A 14,789-nucleotide genomic window follows, 5' to 3' on the forward strand; every position below is an offset into this window, starting at 1 on the left:
TCCCGAATGTATTTTTACGGTGGGTTGGGGCGAACAGGACATGGCCACATGGCCACCTTGGTACCTGTGTCGCCCCCTCCTGGTTGAAAATGATATCTGTTATACAATAACTCCCTTTCACATGGTCAGATCGTCCTGAAGTTTTTTATACTGGATTAGGTCACTCTCCATTCCTTGACTGGGTGTAAACATCAACTCAGATGGCACCCCCTACTGGATAAATATTATGCATGTTAAAATTCTGCTCAAGTCGCCCTAATTTTATTCAAACTAGGGAAGCTGGTGTTGAGTCCTGTGTCCATGTGCCTGCCGACTCAAGTGAATTTGATGATTGCGTGGGGGTGTGAGGGCCCGTTCAACGCTGCTCGCAGCTTTAATTTTAAATGTGTTTTGATGTTTGCGCCTTAAAGGCCATGTGTTATCTAAAACTTTAAAAAGTTTAATTGTGTCGTCCATTGTGTCGTCCAGCAGCTCCCGTGGGCATTGAGGTGGGTGAGCTGTCAGATAGCATAGAAAACGACGACGAGAACAATTCTGGCCCAGGTTTGCGACTTGTCTCTCATCCTAACATCGCTCCTCTTGTGTTGCAATGTAACATGTAACGTAACCTTGACCTTCCAGACAACATCATCAAGCGAGTGTTCAACATCATCAAGTTCACATGGGTGCTCCTGCAGACCACCGTGGACAGCTTCACCAAGTGGATGAACGAGGTGTGCAGGGAGTACATCGACATCTCCACCGTGCTGCGCATTGAGCGCTGCATGCTCACCAGGGAGGTCAAGAAGGTGCGCAGGCAGAACTCTATCATAGGTGTATTGTCTTACAAGGTCATGTGCGGTTTAAGTTACCAGAGCTTCTGATTCTTGGATGAACTGCTTGAAAACGATTTCATTAGTAACATCTGTCTAATAAATCTATACACTTACAGTATCTAATAACACCTCTGTTGCTCCATCAGGGCAATGTGCCGTCCCGGGAGAGCATTCACGTCTACTACCAGAAGGCCATGAGGCTCAACATGTCGCGGCAGGCCAGCATGGACCTGCTCAGCGAGGACGAGTCGACGGGGGGCTCGACGAGGCACCGTCGAGGGCGGAGAGGCTACCCCATGGATAGCCAGGCGTCCACGGCTTCCAGGGACAGCATATCAAGGTGCGCTGAGACAGAACACACACATGTAAAATGTAATCTGTATATTCAAGTTATACCATCATGAGCCACTTCATTAGGTACACCTGCACAATTTAAATAGCAAGCCTTTACAAGGCACATGCAGTACACATGGTGGTTTTTCAGTCAAACAGTCATGTTTGGATGAAGTCTACGTAGTTATGGTTATCTTTGTAAAGGTAGAAAGCCCTTCTTACATCTTATATCTCATGAGGTTGTACATGTGTGCTTAATGTTGTGGCCAAAATCAATAGTAGAGTCATCTTCATGTTTTTACGGTGCATTTCTGGCCATAAAACCATAAAACCCTTTCATGAATTACACATCCCAAGTCATATGGCCATGTTGTCTAACATTCCATCTCATCCCGCCGCTGCTGTCTCTCTCAGTGCTTACACCGAGGCCACCACACTGTTTTCTCGCCAGTCCACCTTGGAGGACCTGGACGGGATGCCAGAGTGCATCCCCAAAACCAGCGAGCGTGCCAGGCCGAAGCTGCGTAAGATGTACGGCCTGGACGTGTCCAACTCATCCATGGACAGCTGCAGCAGCTTTGTGTCCAGGTGCTGGGGATGCGACTCACACACATGCACACACACACCTGTGTCACATCCATCTTATCATGTGTGTGTGCCACTTCATCATGTATTGGCTACCTCTGCCAAGGTGTCTGACACACATTTTTGAGTAACATGCAATGTTACACAAAAACAACTTGGTAGAATATTTTTTGCACTTGCAATGCAGTAATCTGTCGTTTATGGGGTTCATTGGATCCACACCCAACCGTGAAAAGGAAATTTCCGACAAGTAGGATTTCTTATTTTTAAATGGAATATTTTGGTAGCTAAAGCATAGAAAACCTCTTTACCACCTTCTAAATACGATTTTAAAAATTATTAGAACGCTCTAGACATGAAATAACACCCCATAGCTACCTTTACACTCCTATTGTTTTGTCAATAACGGCTTATTTAAAAATAAGCATCACAGTACATGACTGAACATGTGTTCATCAAAGAGTATGACAATTCTTATGACAATTATGATGTTAAAAGTGCATGTGCACCCCTGGTTTAAATTATGGTGACTTGTTCAATACCCATGTGACATAACTACACTCCTGATCAAAATCTTAAGACCAGTTGAAAAATTGCGAGAATTTGCATTTTGCACATTTCGACGTTAATGAGGTTTTGAGAAGAGCTACAATATGCAAAACAAGACAAAAAGCATTTTGAAAAAGTAATTTATTGAAAACAACATTAAACTGAAATAGGTTGTTTATCAGCTGATCAAAAGTTTAAGACCACAGGCTATAAAAGCCAAAATCTGCTCAAATTTTTCATTTTCTGTCAGGCATTCACACTGTCATGCCCTCCTGATGGCTAAAGCTAAGAAGCTTTCTCTTTTTGAACGTGGTCGGACTGTCAAGCTGCATAAGCAAGGCCTCTCGCAGCGTGCCATTGCTGCTGAGGTTGGGCGCAGTAAGACAGTCATTCTACATTTTTTTAAAGGTCCTGAGCATTATGGAACACAAAAGTCAAATGGTAGACCCAAAAAAAATCACACCTGCGCTGAGCCGGAGGAAACGATTGGTTGCCCATCAAGACACAGGGCGGTCTTCAACCCACATTAAGGCCCTTACTGGTGCCGACTGCAGCGCAATAACCATCAGACGGCATCTGCAGGAAAAGGGTTTAAAAACAAAAAACAAATTCAAAGACCTCATCTCCTTCAACGTCACAAAACTGCCCGTTTAGACTTTGCCAGGTAGCATCAAACATGGGACATTGAAAGGTGGAAACAAGTTTTATTCTCTGATGAGAAAAAATGTAACCTTGGCGGTCCAGATGGCTTCCAACGTTACTGGCATGACAAGGAGATCCCACCTGAGATGTTTTCTACCCGGCACAGTGGAGGGGGCTCCATCATGATCTGGGGTGCTTTTTCATTCAGTGGAACACTGGAGCTTTAGGTGGTGTGGGGTCGTCTAATGGCGGCCGCTTACATGCAGATGTTGCAGCGGGCATTCCTCATGACTGAGGGCCCTCGTCTGTGTGGTAACAGCTGGGTTTTTCAACAGGACAACGCTGCAGTTCACAATGCTCGCTTGACCAAGGACTTCTTCAGGGAGAATAACATCACTCTTTTGGACCATCCTGCATGTCCCCCTCATTTAAATCCCAGAGAGAACATTTGGGGATGGCTGGCAAGGGAAGTTTATAAAAATGGCCATCAGTTCCAGACAGTTGATGCCCTTGGTGAAGCCATCTTCACCACTTGGAGCAATGTTCCCACTAGCCTCCTGGAAACACTCACATCAAGCATGCCCAAACCCATTTTTGAAGTGATTAACAAGAACGGTGGAGCTACTCCTTACTGAGTCCTACTGAGAACATTTTTGTTCTGTTTTGGAGAGATTTTTTTAAGCGATGGTCTTAAACTTTTGATCAGCTGATAAACAGCCTATTTCAGTTTAATTGTTGTTTTCAGTAAATCACTTTTTCAAAGTGCTTTTTGTCTCACTCCCCCTTCTTGCTTTTGCAAATTGTAAGTCTACTTAAAACCTCATTAAGATGCAAATGTGCAAAATGCTAATTCGGGCAAGAAATGACATGAGCATGAGCTCATGTACAGCAATAGCCAGTAAAAGCTGGCTGGGTTAGCTTGGTTTAGCGGAGCAAGCTAGCTAGTCTAGTTTCATACCAAAGCAGTTTAGTCTGACCCCATCAATGACAAACCATTTGAATTTGGATCAGCACCAAATTCTACACCTTCATACTGAAGACACGTCTTTCCTGGATAAGCTTGGCTCTTATAATACTTGTTTTAATTTTGGGAATGAAGGAAAATGCGCTACCGATGCAATTTAAATTGGTCAAAAAAAATCATGAGCAGCAAAATTGAGTGTGTTCTTTTGATGTGTGTTCCATAGTTAATGTTCATCTCCTTTTGCAGGGATAAATGTCACTGTTTTTTGATCTTCATTCAAAGCAGTGCCTGCCTTTTTATTAAAAAATATAAAATGTGATTAGTATAAGTCTGGTCCTTAGTTTTCATCCTGCAGTGAAGCAGTCAAAGTGTGTCGTACTCTATTCCAGACAGGGCACCACAGAAACTATAGAAGAAGAAGTAGAGGATGAACGGGCTCAACAGAAGGACAAGCCACCCTTTCCTTGGAAATCCCAGGAGTTGGATGACCCGGTGGAGGAGGGCGGAGCTTGCAGTCGAGGGGGCTCCAGGGAGGAGGAGCAGGAAGACCAGAGCGATCGCCAGGAGATGCTTGATGTTATCGAAGGACAGGAAGTACAGAATGATGAAAGAAATGTTCTCTGGGGGTCTTTTAGCCAAGGTGAAGGCCCCTCCCACAGGCTGCAGGAAGTGCAGTCCGTGGGCTCCTCTCAGGAGAAGTACATCATCAGCGAGAGCGATGACACAGGAGTCCAGCTGGAAGCCCAAACGGGGATCTTCTGCCCCGCTGACACCGACGCCTCCAAAACATCTGATGCCGATGTGCCGCCCAGCTACAGCAAGGCAGTCAGCTTCGACCGACTGGAAGTCAGTGATGACGACAGCGACATGGACAGGAGGCGGCGGCGCATGATGCTTACCTCGGACAGCAGGTCTGACATCATGCTGCCCTCCATGACCACTGAGCTGACCGCCAGTGAACTGCTGCTTAACAAGTAAGTCCCCTAAACACAAACAATTTATAAGTCAAACAACAGGTGGTGCTATAACTCCTCATGTCAGGCGATTTTGAAAGATTGAAAGATGTTCCTGGATCTGGCGGGTCACTGTACCACTTAAAGTATAAAGTAAAACAAGCTGGCAGAGTGGCAGCAAGTTTGACTATGACATAGTGGAGGACCTCGAACAATGCCCTGAGGAACACCACTTGCATGTGAACGTTCTCCTACCTCTTCCTTCCCAGGATGTTTTATGACGAGGAGCTGGACCAGTCAGAGAGGTTTTACAAAAGCCAGCCACTGGTCCTGCAACTGTGCTACGCCCTCTACAACATGTTGGTGGCGCACTCGGAGATGGTGTGCTACCTGGTCATCATCATCAACCACATGGTGTCAGCCAATTTTGCCACCCTGGTTCTGCCTGTCACTATCTTCCTGTGGGCCATGCTGTCCGTGCCGCGGCCCAGCAAGCGCTACTGGATGACCGCCATCGTCTACACTGAGGTAGTGTGGACTTGGAGACTGAACTTAGAACTAGAATAGAACTTCCTGTCAACACTTGTTGACATATTTCAGTCTGGATTGATTAGAATTTGGTACATTATATTTGTATAACTTGCAAGTATTGCTGTCAAACCTGATGCAGTTTAAATGCACATTGTGGTAACTCCAATGGCAATGACTTTATTTTGAACATGCATATCAGGTTACATTGAAGTATATTACAGTTGTCCCTCGCTACATTGCGATTTGAATATCGCTCCCTCACGCTATTGCGTTTTTTTTTTTTTAAATAATGAATTAATAGATTATGGCTGTTTTGTGGTTGACCATGGCCTATTATTAGTCAAAAGTATTGAAAGACAAGTTATACTGTATGTAGTGTTCTGGTCGCTAAGCATAAGTAATGTTATGAAACATGACGTTAGATTACATTACCTGTCACGCTGCATGGAGATTGGCTACTGAGCTAGCAGAGCCGAGCCGACATGCCATGGCTGAGATTGAGTGGGGGAAAAAAAAGCTTCTCCTCTCATTCTGTGTTGAAGTGGTATGTTTTTGACTTTGCTGTCCTTCTTCCGCACTCCATTTGAAACATTTTCTTAAATTGAAGTTAAGTTAAGTTTAAGTAAATTGGAGAGGCTAACTAGGTAGCTCGGTAGCTTGCTATGCTAGCGTCGGCCGTCTGTTATATCCCTGCAGTGATCCCATAGCCTGCGCAGTGTGGCGTAAACAATGAATAAAAGAGTGTAAAGGTGACTGGAGGGGTGTTACTTCATGTTTATTAGGCTGTAATAATGTTAAAACCTGTATTGAGAAAGTCATAAACAGGTTTTATATGCTCTTACTACAAAAATATTTCATTCATTAATACAGAATTCTACTTCGAGGAAATTCACTCATTGTGTTCGTGTCTGGAACCAATTAACTACCATAAACGACGGACAATTGTACGTGTTGATTCAACATGTATCAAAAGGAGAAGGAAAAAGCAGATTATTTAAGACAACCCCTTCTTTATGTCATAGGAATTAGTAATCACTTGTGTTACACAACAAAGTTGGTAGATAGCTTTTACAGTAAAATGAATACTAAACAAATAAAGTGGTAAGAATCGACAGAAACATTGTTTGATAATAAATGAGTACAAAATGTGTTATTAAGCCATAATTAATTATTTAAAGAAATAGACTAAATAGTACCGTAATCCCTTGCCACGTCACGCTTCGAATTTTGCGGCTTCACTCTATTATGATTTTTCCAAAAATGTACTATTTAATAATTGTGTTCTTGCGTTTTTATGTAGCCTATATTGGTTTAAAAAAACAAACGCATATTTAAGCAAAATTTATGTATTTTTTGGCCTAAATGAAGCATTGTCAAGCATAAAAATTGTTAAATGACATAAAAGTACCTGTATAAGGCATTCAAAGGCGTTGTGATTATATGTAGTATTCTACACTGGTCACTAGGTGTCAGTAATGTTACAATGATGAGACAATAGCCACCACAGGAGGTACTGTACAGAAAAAAACGAAGTCAAAATGGAAAAACAAGGAACTCTCCCATCATGTGATTCTGTATAATGTCTTAATTATGTCTTCAATGTTGTGTTTACTGTTATAATGTCTACTATCCTGGGAAATAAGAGTGTAAAGGTGACTATAGCGGTGTCAAGAGGAGTCTAACAATATTAAAAACCATAATTAGGAGTTTGTAAACAAGTTTTCTAACCTCTAACTATGAAAATCCATCCATCCATTTTCTATGCGGCTTATCCTCGCTACTGTCGCGGGGGTATGCTAGAGCCTATCCCAGCTGACTTCAGGCGAGAGGCGGGGTACACCTTGGACTGGTCGCCAGGCAATTGCAGAACTATGAAAATATTCCATTTATAATTAAGGAATCCTACATGGCAGAAATTCACATATCACAGTCGGGGTCTGGAAGCATTTAACCACCATAAACAAGGTATTATGTACATGCATAAAATTAACTTAAACATTGTATGAAGAATATATTTGGAATAAACAAGACATGATACATAATTCAGGACAACGACAGCAGTAACTGTAATGTCAAACCTTTAATCTGGTTTAATCTGGCTCCGGCATACCCCCGTGACCCTAATGAGGATTAAATGGCATAGAAAATGAATGAACTGGGAAAATTACTTTTAATGAATGCTTTATGTCTTAACGTTATCCTCCTTAGGTCACCATCGTCATCAAGTACTTCTTCCAGTTCGGTTTCTTCCCCTTCAACCAGAACAAAATAGGCAAGGACAAACCCTACCACCCGCCCAACATCATCGGTGTGGAGAAGAAGGACGGTTACGTACACTATGACCTGGTCCAGTTACTGGCGCTCTTCTTCCACAGATCCATCCTAAAGGTATATTACACCTAATTCCACCACTTGCTCCTTTTTCATTTTACCATTGAACATCTCCTACCCCACCCCCACCCATCTCACACACCCCAACCCCCGCCCCACCCAGTGCCACGGCCTGTGGGACGAGGAAGAGCCCAAAGAAAGGAAGGAGCCTTCCCGTCAAAGTGAGTCTGAGGACGAAGGGAGGGAAAAGGACGAGAGTGAGACTGAGTCGGAACCAGTATCCTCGTTGGTCCACGAGAGGCGTGGCTCCACTCAAACCTTGAGGTCCATCAACTTTGGCACCTCCGTGGACTCGGGGCATGTACAGCTGCACAATTCGCAGCAGCCCACCTACCAGCGCCGCACGAGCTCCGGCGGAGCCTCGCACATCTCGCACAAATCCATGCACTCCTCTGCACGATCCAAACGAGGTGAGGCCATCTTTGAAGGACCATGTTTTGGTTTTTCCATATTCCCTATATGCAGGAAGGACTTGGGTCAATCAAATCCTAAAACTCAACACCTGGCAATTGTCGCCACAGGAAGTACGGCCTCCCATAACAGCAGCCACAAAGACTGCAGTGAGGCCAGCGTCCATCATAAGAGCAGGAAGCAGATGGTCCTGGAGAAGCTGAAGGAGCAGTTCTTCAAGGCCAAAGCTTTCACCGTAAAGAAGTACGACGTAGTAATGGGAGTCCAAAGCCCTCTGTGGAGGGCAGTGTTGGGATAGTAACAAACTAGAAATAAAAGAAGATTAAATGAAGAACATGATTCATTTTGGATGAAGACTGATGCTGGGTTTGTGTTTGAAGGTTTATGGAGGTCTACGTGCCCATGCGGCAGTTCTTCTATGATCTCATCCATCCTGAGTACAGCGCCGTGACCGATGTTTACGTGCTCATGTTCTTGGCCGACACGGTGGATTTCATCATCATCGTTTTTGGCTTCTGGGCCTTTGGCGTAAGTATTGCCTGTACACCAAAAAAATAGAATTTTTTGCATTTTGAAATGAAATGGCCATCATCCTTCTCTTATTGTTTGTAGAAACACTCAGCAGCAGACATCACTTCCTCCTTGTCTGAAGATCAGGTGCCGGGACCCTTCTTAGTCATGGTCCTGATCCAGTTTGGCACCATGGTGGTGGACCGGGCCCTCTACCTACGGAAGTCCGTCATGGGCAAGGTCATTTTCCAGGTCATCCTGGTCTTTGGCATCCACTTCTGGATGTTCTTCATCCTGCCGGGAATCACAGAGAAGTAAGGACATGTTTGTCGTCTCCGCTCTGTGTGGCTTCCAAACATCACTCATTCAATTTGTGTCCTCCTCTGTTTTGAAGGCGTTTCAACAAGAACAACGTGGCTCAGATGTGGTATTTTGTCAAGTGCATCTACTTTGGGCTGTCGGCCTATCAGATCCGCTGCGGCTATCCCACCCGCGTGCTCGGGAACTTCCTCACCAAGAGCTACAACTATGTCAACCTCTTCCTCTTCCAAGGGTAAGGCAAAAAAAAAAAAAAAAAACTCATAAGTGGTTGATTGATGGGAGAAGTGAGACTAAAGACAAATTGTTGTAATTTTACTACAAGAAGTCACAATCACCATATTAAGTATTAATATTAATTATGTATTAGCAATAATACAGTTTTAGTAGAAAAAAGCTAAAAAAAAAAGTCAGGATAATAAATTCGTAATTAATTATATTTGCTAATTTATTCATGTAATATGTAATATATATAATTACATACAATAATATTATTATTTATTATACAGTACATAATAATAATAATGTATTACATTTATATAGCGCCTTTCAAGGTACCCTAAGTGAACACACAATGAACCCATTATTCATTCACTCAGTCACACACTGGTGGTGGTTATCGACAGTTGTAGTCACAGCTGCCCTTGGTAAAATGACCCCAAACATGGCTGCCAGTTGGCGCCTACAGCCTCTCCCTCCACCACCACACATTAATTCATATTCATAGGACACAATAATAGTGACTGGGATGGAGGAAGCGGGAATCGGACCACCAACCTTCCGGTTTCTGGATGACCTGATCTACCACCTGAGCCAAAAAAGCTAAAAAAAGAATGATCATTAATAATTAACGTATAGTTCATAACATAAACAAAAGAATTTTTCCTTCAGTATGACACTTTGTCATGTGTGCAAATAATGTTAAAAGTGCCAAAATTGTAACAAAAAATCATCAATTAATTATTAATTAATCAATAATTAATGAATAATGATTAATTGAGCATTTATACTTGCTAATGAATAATATAAAGAAAGGAAATTGGTGTTGTTTGCAGTTTTCGACTGGTCCCGTTCCTGACAGAGCTACGCGCCGTGATGGACTGGGTGTGGACGGACACGTCCCTGTCTCTGTCTAGCTGGATCTGCGTTGAGGACATCTACGCTCACATCTTTATCCTCAAATGCTGGCGAGAGTCTGAGAAGGTGTTTTTGTCTACTTTTAAAGTCCAGCCAGGTGAAAAATGGGATGACATTTCAACTTTTTCATCCTTTTGTCTTTCTTAATGGTTTCACTGTGGGCAGAGGTATCCCCAGCCGCGAGGCCAGAAGAAGAAGAAGGTGGTCAAGTACGGCATGGGTGGGATGATTGTGATGCTGCTGATCTGCATCGTCTGGTTCCCGCTGCTCTTCATGTCCCTCGTCAAGTCAGTCGCCGGCGTGGTCAACACCCCGCTGGACGTCTCCTTCAAGATCACGCTAGCAGGCTTTCAGGTGAGACAAGAAGACCTTCATCTGGAAGCCTCGTGGTGATCGTGTCTTCATGAATGAATGTCGTCTTTTCATCACAGCCCATCTTCACCATGAGTGCTCAGCAAAAGCAACTGCAGGAAGTCACAGAGGAGGAGTTTGAAAGTTTTCTAAAATTGTACAATGATGACAACGTGAGTGCATCACCTGTGCCTCTCTCACGTCTCCACTAAATCGTTTCTTTCACATAATGTATTGTTTCAATGCGTGTTGTTTTGTGCATTAAAAGATACTCAAATCTATTTTAAATATATGCTACGGTGGCCCACATGGACAAACACCCAGCAACGTCCAAACACTCAAAATGCAAACATGATCCAAAACCAAAAACACAATAACACTTAAAACACATGCAGCAGAAGTTGATGGAACAAAAGCCAAGTTAGCCAGGCTACCAGAGGTGCCAGACCTGAGAGATGTCCGTCTTTAAAGACACGAGCGAGAAGAAAGTTGGTGGCATGTAAAGGTTTTTTTCTTTGTCTTTCTGAAACGCTTCCTGCTAGCCTGGGTAGCCTGGCTAAGACATCCTGGTAACGTCCTGATAGCCTGGCTAAACTTGCTGGTAGCATGGCTAACTTCCTGGTCGCTGGTTAACTTCCTGGGTAGGTCTTTGAATTTCCAGCATTTACGTCAGGCAGTTGTTTTTGGGATTTGTGTGTGTGTTTTTGGCATTTGCAGCATTTTTCTTTTGCATTTGTTTTCAATCCTGCAGCATTTATGTGTTTGCAGCATCCGCATTTTTGATGGTTGATGTTTTTTTTGTTTTTTTCTGCGCGTTAGCCCCTGTCGGCCACCATGCTAAGCTATCGAAACAAAACATCTTAGCTTTGTGTAATAGGTGACAATGTTACTGTTACATCTAATAATATATTTTATTAATACTTATTTTTTTTTTAAACAATATGTGGCAAGCCAATAAAAAAAGGAGGCCTCTAGTGGGCAAATTAGTTTTTACTGCAACTGACTTGTTTTCACTACCAGGAGGCGCTGCAGTGGCTGGAGGGCTACACAGCGGGCGACCTGATCATCGCAGAGCTCAAAGGCAGCTCCAACTCCCTGTGGACCATCAGCCCCCCCAGCAGGAACACCCTCATTGACATGCTGGACTCGGATGAGGACTTCCCCATCACAGTGTCCTGGTCCGTGCAACGGTATGCTGACAGCTCCTTTTTTTCCATCCATGCTGGTAAAAACAGGAGATAATGAGGTGAGTGTATTTATTTTCTATTTTTTATAGAAACCTTACTCTGGGCGCCAAGGCTGAGATGGCGTCCGGCAAACACGTGACCAAGCTGGACGAGGAGACTAAGAATAAGCTGATATTGCTGCTCAATGGAACCAACAGTAACTCGCACGTGTGAGCGTGACAGCCGGCCTGTGGCGTGTACTATAAATCTACTGTAGAACACACACTGACAGTGACAGCTTCTCCTTATCTCCTGTGAACCTGCAGGACGCTCAGCAACATCTTCCCTCGTTACATCAGAGCGCCCAGCGACTCGGATGCCAAGCCTGTGGAGCAGCTTCATAAAGGTACGGTAAGAAGGGCTTCAACGCACCCATAAAAACTCTTAAAAATACACATTTCGCATACCATTCCATAATACCATAGGGCTGTCTAAACTTTTGCATACTGAAAAATCAAAGGATGCCAAGGCCACTTGGACATTTTACATTTGTAAACCAGCTCATGTAAATAAAAAAGTTATATATATTTAGAGAAAAAACAGCTTACTATGAACATTTTGACCTTGTTTTTTCTTATTCGTTTTACAAAAATTTCAACTTTCTGGCGGGAATTTTTTTCTTGTAATATTATGACTTTGTTTCCAAAATATTTTGACTTGATTCTCTAATATTATAACTTTTTCCCAGTCAAAATTTTTCTGAAATTGCAATTTTATTGTTTTGTTTTGTTTGTTTCTCATAATATTCCAACAGTTAATAAATAAAAATTTTCTTCTATATTTCAGCTTTATGCTTCTAAAAGTTTTTTAGCTTGATTGACATATTCAGTTCATTTGGAGCTGTTAATACATACAAATATACTGCATATAATCCTGTCCTGTCATTTATCTTTGTTAATTAAATACAGTAAAAATGGGCATATTTCAGACATAGTTGCTAATGGGGATTAATCATGATTAATTAATTTAAAAAACGATGAATCTGATTAAAAATGTTAATCATTTGACAGCCCTGGTATTTATATTTGTAATTATTTTTTGTATTTATTTGCAGTTTGTTAACATGTCATCTTAATGACAATGAAGGATCGTTTGCAAGCATATATAAAGGGAGGTGCCATATAAAATGTGTCCTAGGACACCACATTGGGTGGGGCTGTATCTGCCCATAACACAAAGCTAAGATGTTTTGTTTAGGTAGTTGAGCATACTACATTGGATGGCTTTTAAAGTACAATGTGTATCAAAACAGTTGTTGTGTGTGCGTCCGCCAGACAACAAGATGCTGGACATCAGCCTGAGCTTGAGGCAAGTGCAGACGGACCAGCGGCAGCTGCAGGAGTGGTGGATCGTCAACCAGACGGAAGACGGTCCCATCGGGCAGAAGAGTCAGAGCTGCGACGCCTGTCTGGAGTTGTACGTGTTCAGCGACCAAGTCAGCCCGCCCAGTCTGGGCTTCCTGGCGGGATATGGGTATGACACACAAAAAAACTTCAAACATTTGCCGTGCAGACAGCTGAACTTCTTACTGCATGCGCCGTCACACTCAGAGGTTCTGCTAAAGATCATACTGAAGTTCTGGTAAAGGTCAGCACTTTCTCATCTTGCTGTGTCACGGTCCAATTCTCCTCAAACACCAAACCTCGTCAAGTCCATTTTATTTCTGTACAGCAGGGGTCACCAACGTTTTTCCTTGTGAGAGCTACTTTTACAAAATCAAAATGGCCAAGAGCTACTCATTTTTGTAACATTTATTTTCAGAGCTTATTTTAAACCCAAACAAAGTGAATATGCTTGTTTTACCAGAACATGAACAAAATGCTGGTGTCCACAACTCACATTTTGTATTTCAGAATACATTTCTTTCTACTGTTCTTTCATTATTAACTCAAAACCTAAATGAAAAGCAGGCTTTTCTTTTTTTTTCATTCTTTTTAAAAGGCCAGCCTCGGCCTGTAACAGCGTTCATACGCTTTAAAAAACCCCCACTAAAATTGCACCAAAAAAATCAGCGAAACAGCGAGTCCGCGAAAGGAGAACCGCGATGGAGCGAGGGAACACTGTACAGCGTTGCCACTTTGGGCTTAGAATTTCTCCACTTCTCCCTATCACACTTTTTCCAAAATATACTAATCATGCGTTTTTGTTGTTTCTCCACACTGTTTGAGTGGAGATCTACGTGGTAAATAAGGTAGTGTACACTTTAAATGTTGCCAGTCATAAATAAAACACAAATATTTGACAGTTCTAATAGTGATGAAAGTTGGTGACCCCTGCAACCTGGACACTGAATTTATTCTAGATTCAGCAGGACAGGTTTCTATTTTATAAAGATATTTGTATTATTTTATTCTGTGAACTTTGTTATCTTGAGCTAAAAAAGAAATGATTTAACAATTATTTCCAATGCATTTGTATTACACTAATCCAAAACATGCATCAAATTTAATTCAGGTTTGTGTCAAATAGTACAAAAATTGTTTCACACAAATAAAGGCAAAAAAAGACAATCCACCCAAAAGTGTATTTTTTAATAATTACCTATTCAAAGTTGGATTCCTTTATGAATGGAATATTTTGGTAGTTAATACTGTAACCTAAATACAGTTTTTAACATTATTAGAGCCCTCTAAACATGAAATAACACCCCTATAGTCACCTTTACACTCCTATTACCCAATATAGTAGACATAATAAGAGAAACTAAGTCAAAATATAGACTCACGCATGTTAGCATTGCTTTATTCATTCATATAGTTTGAAAAAACGTGTTAGAATGAAGCCATGAAATCTGAAGCGTGATGTGGCGAGGGATGATTATACATCAGGAGGTTTCCTACAACCACAGCTGTTAATACCATGGTTGTTGTTTTTTACCCTTGTGGTCATTTGCTTTTGCAGACCGCGCACCTGGCAACTGTAGGAGACCCCCCACCCCTGATTGTAAGAGTAATTGTATTAATAGTAGGAATGTTGCCATGGCAACAGCAGTGATGATAATGGAGGTGTTTCTTTTGGACGCACAGCGGAGAGAAACAAACTTCCTAGAGACATTCTGCGTGGACACAGGTAA

General features: G+C 42.3%; 1 protein-coding gene across 6 annotated transcripts in view; it reads left to right on the forward strand.

Moving 5' to 3' along the window:
- LOC129176745 (piezo-type mechanosensitive ion channel component 2) overlaps positions 1 to 14,789 on the forward strand; it is a 115,886-nt gene that overhangs the window by 98,887 nt on the left and 2,210 nt on the right. For 3 of the 6 annotated variants that reach the window (XM_054767096.1, XM_054767099.1, XM_054767098.1), the window contains 19 exons: positions 469 to 543; positions 622 to 788; positions 962 to 1,155; positions 1,563 to 1,736; positions 4,278 to 4,862; positions 5,111 to 5,369; positions 7,581 to 7,760; positions 7,867 to 8,173; positions 8,285 to 8,417; positions 8,555 to 8,702; positions 8,787 to 8,998; positions 9,079 to 9,237; positions 10,058 to 10,205; positions 10,305 to 10,493; positions 10,571 to 10,663; positions 11,511 to 11,680; positions 11,767 to 11,886; positions 11,983 to 12,062; positions 12,991 to 13,189. In XM_054767096.1, the coding sequence (XP_054623071.1) occupies positions 469 to 543; positions 622 to 788; positions 962 to 1,155; positions 1,563 to 1,736; positions 4,278 to 4,862; positions 5,111 to 5,369; positions 7,581 to 7,760; positions 7,867 to 8,173; positions 8,285 to 8,417; positions 8,555 to 8,702; positions 8,787 to 8,998; positions 9,079 to 9,237; positions 10,058 to 10,205; positions 10,305 to 10,493; positions 10,571 to 10,663; positions 11,511 to 11,680; positions 11,767 to 11,886; positions 11,983 to 12,062; positions 12,991 to 13,189 (3,592 nt within the window). Of the gene's footprint in view, positions 1 to 468; positions 544 to 621; positions 789 to 961; positions 1,156 to 1,562; positions 1,737 to 4,277; positions 4,863 to 5,110; positions 5,370 to 7,580; positions 7,761 to 7,866; positions 8,174 to 8,284; positions 8,418 to 8,554; positions 8,703 to 8,786; positions 8,999 to 9,078; positions 9,238 to 10,057; positions 10,206 to 10,304; positions 10,494 to 10,570; positions 10,664 to 11,510; positions 11,681 to 11,766; positions 11,887 to 11,982; positions 12,063 to 12,990; positions 13,190 to 14,617; positions 14,781 to 14,789 lie in introns of those variants that run through there. The other 3 variants (XM_054767097.1, XM_054767100.1, XM_054767101.1) reach the window with 2 other exon arrangements.

Source organism: Dunckerocampus dactyliophorus, chromosome 2 (assembly GCF_027744805.1).
Source record: "Dunckerocampus dactyliophorus isolate RoL2022-P2 chromosome 2, RoL_Ddac_1.1, whole genome shotgun sequence".
In the NCBI taxonomy this organism is placed as follows: Eukaryota; Metazoa; Chordata; class Actinopteri; order Syngnathiformes; family Syngnathidae; genus Dunckerocampus; species Dunckerocampus dactyliophorus.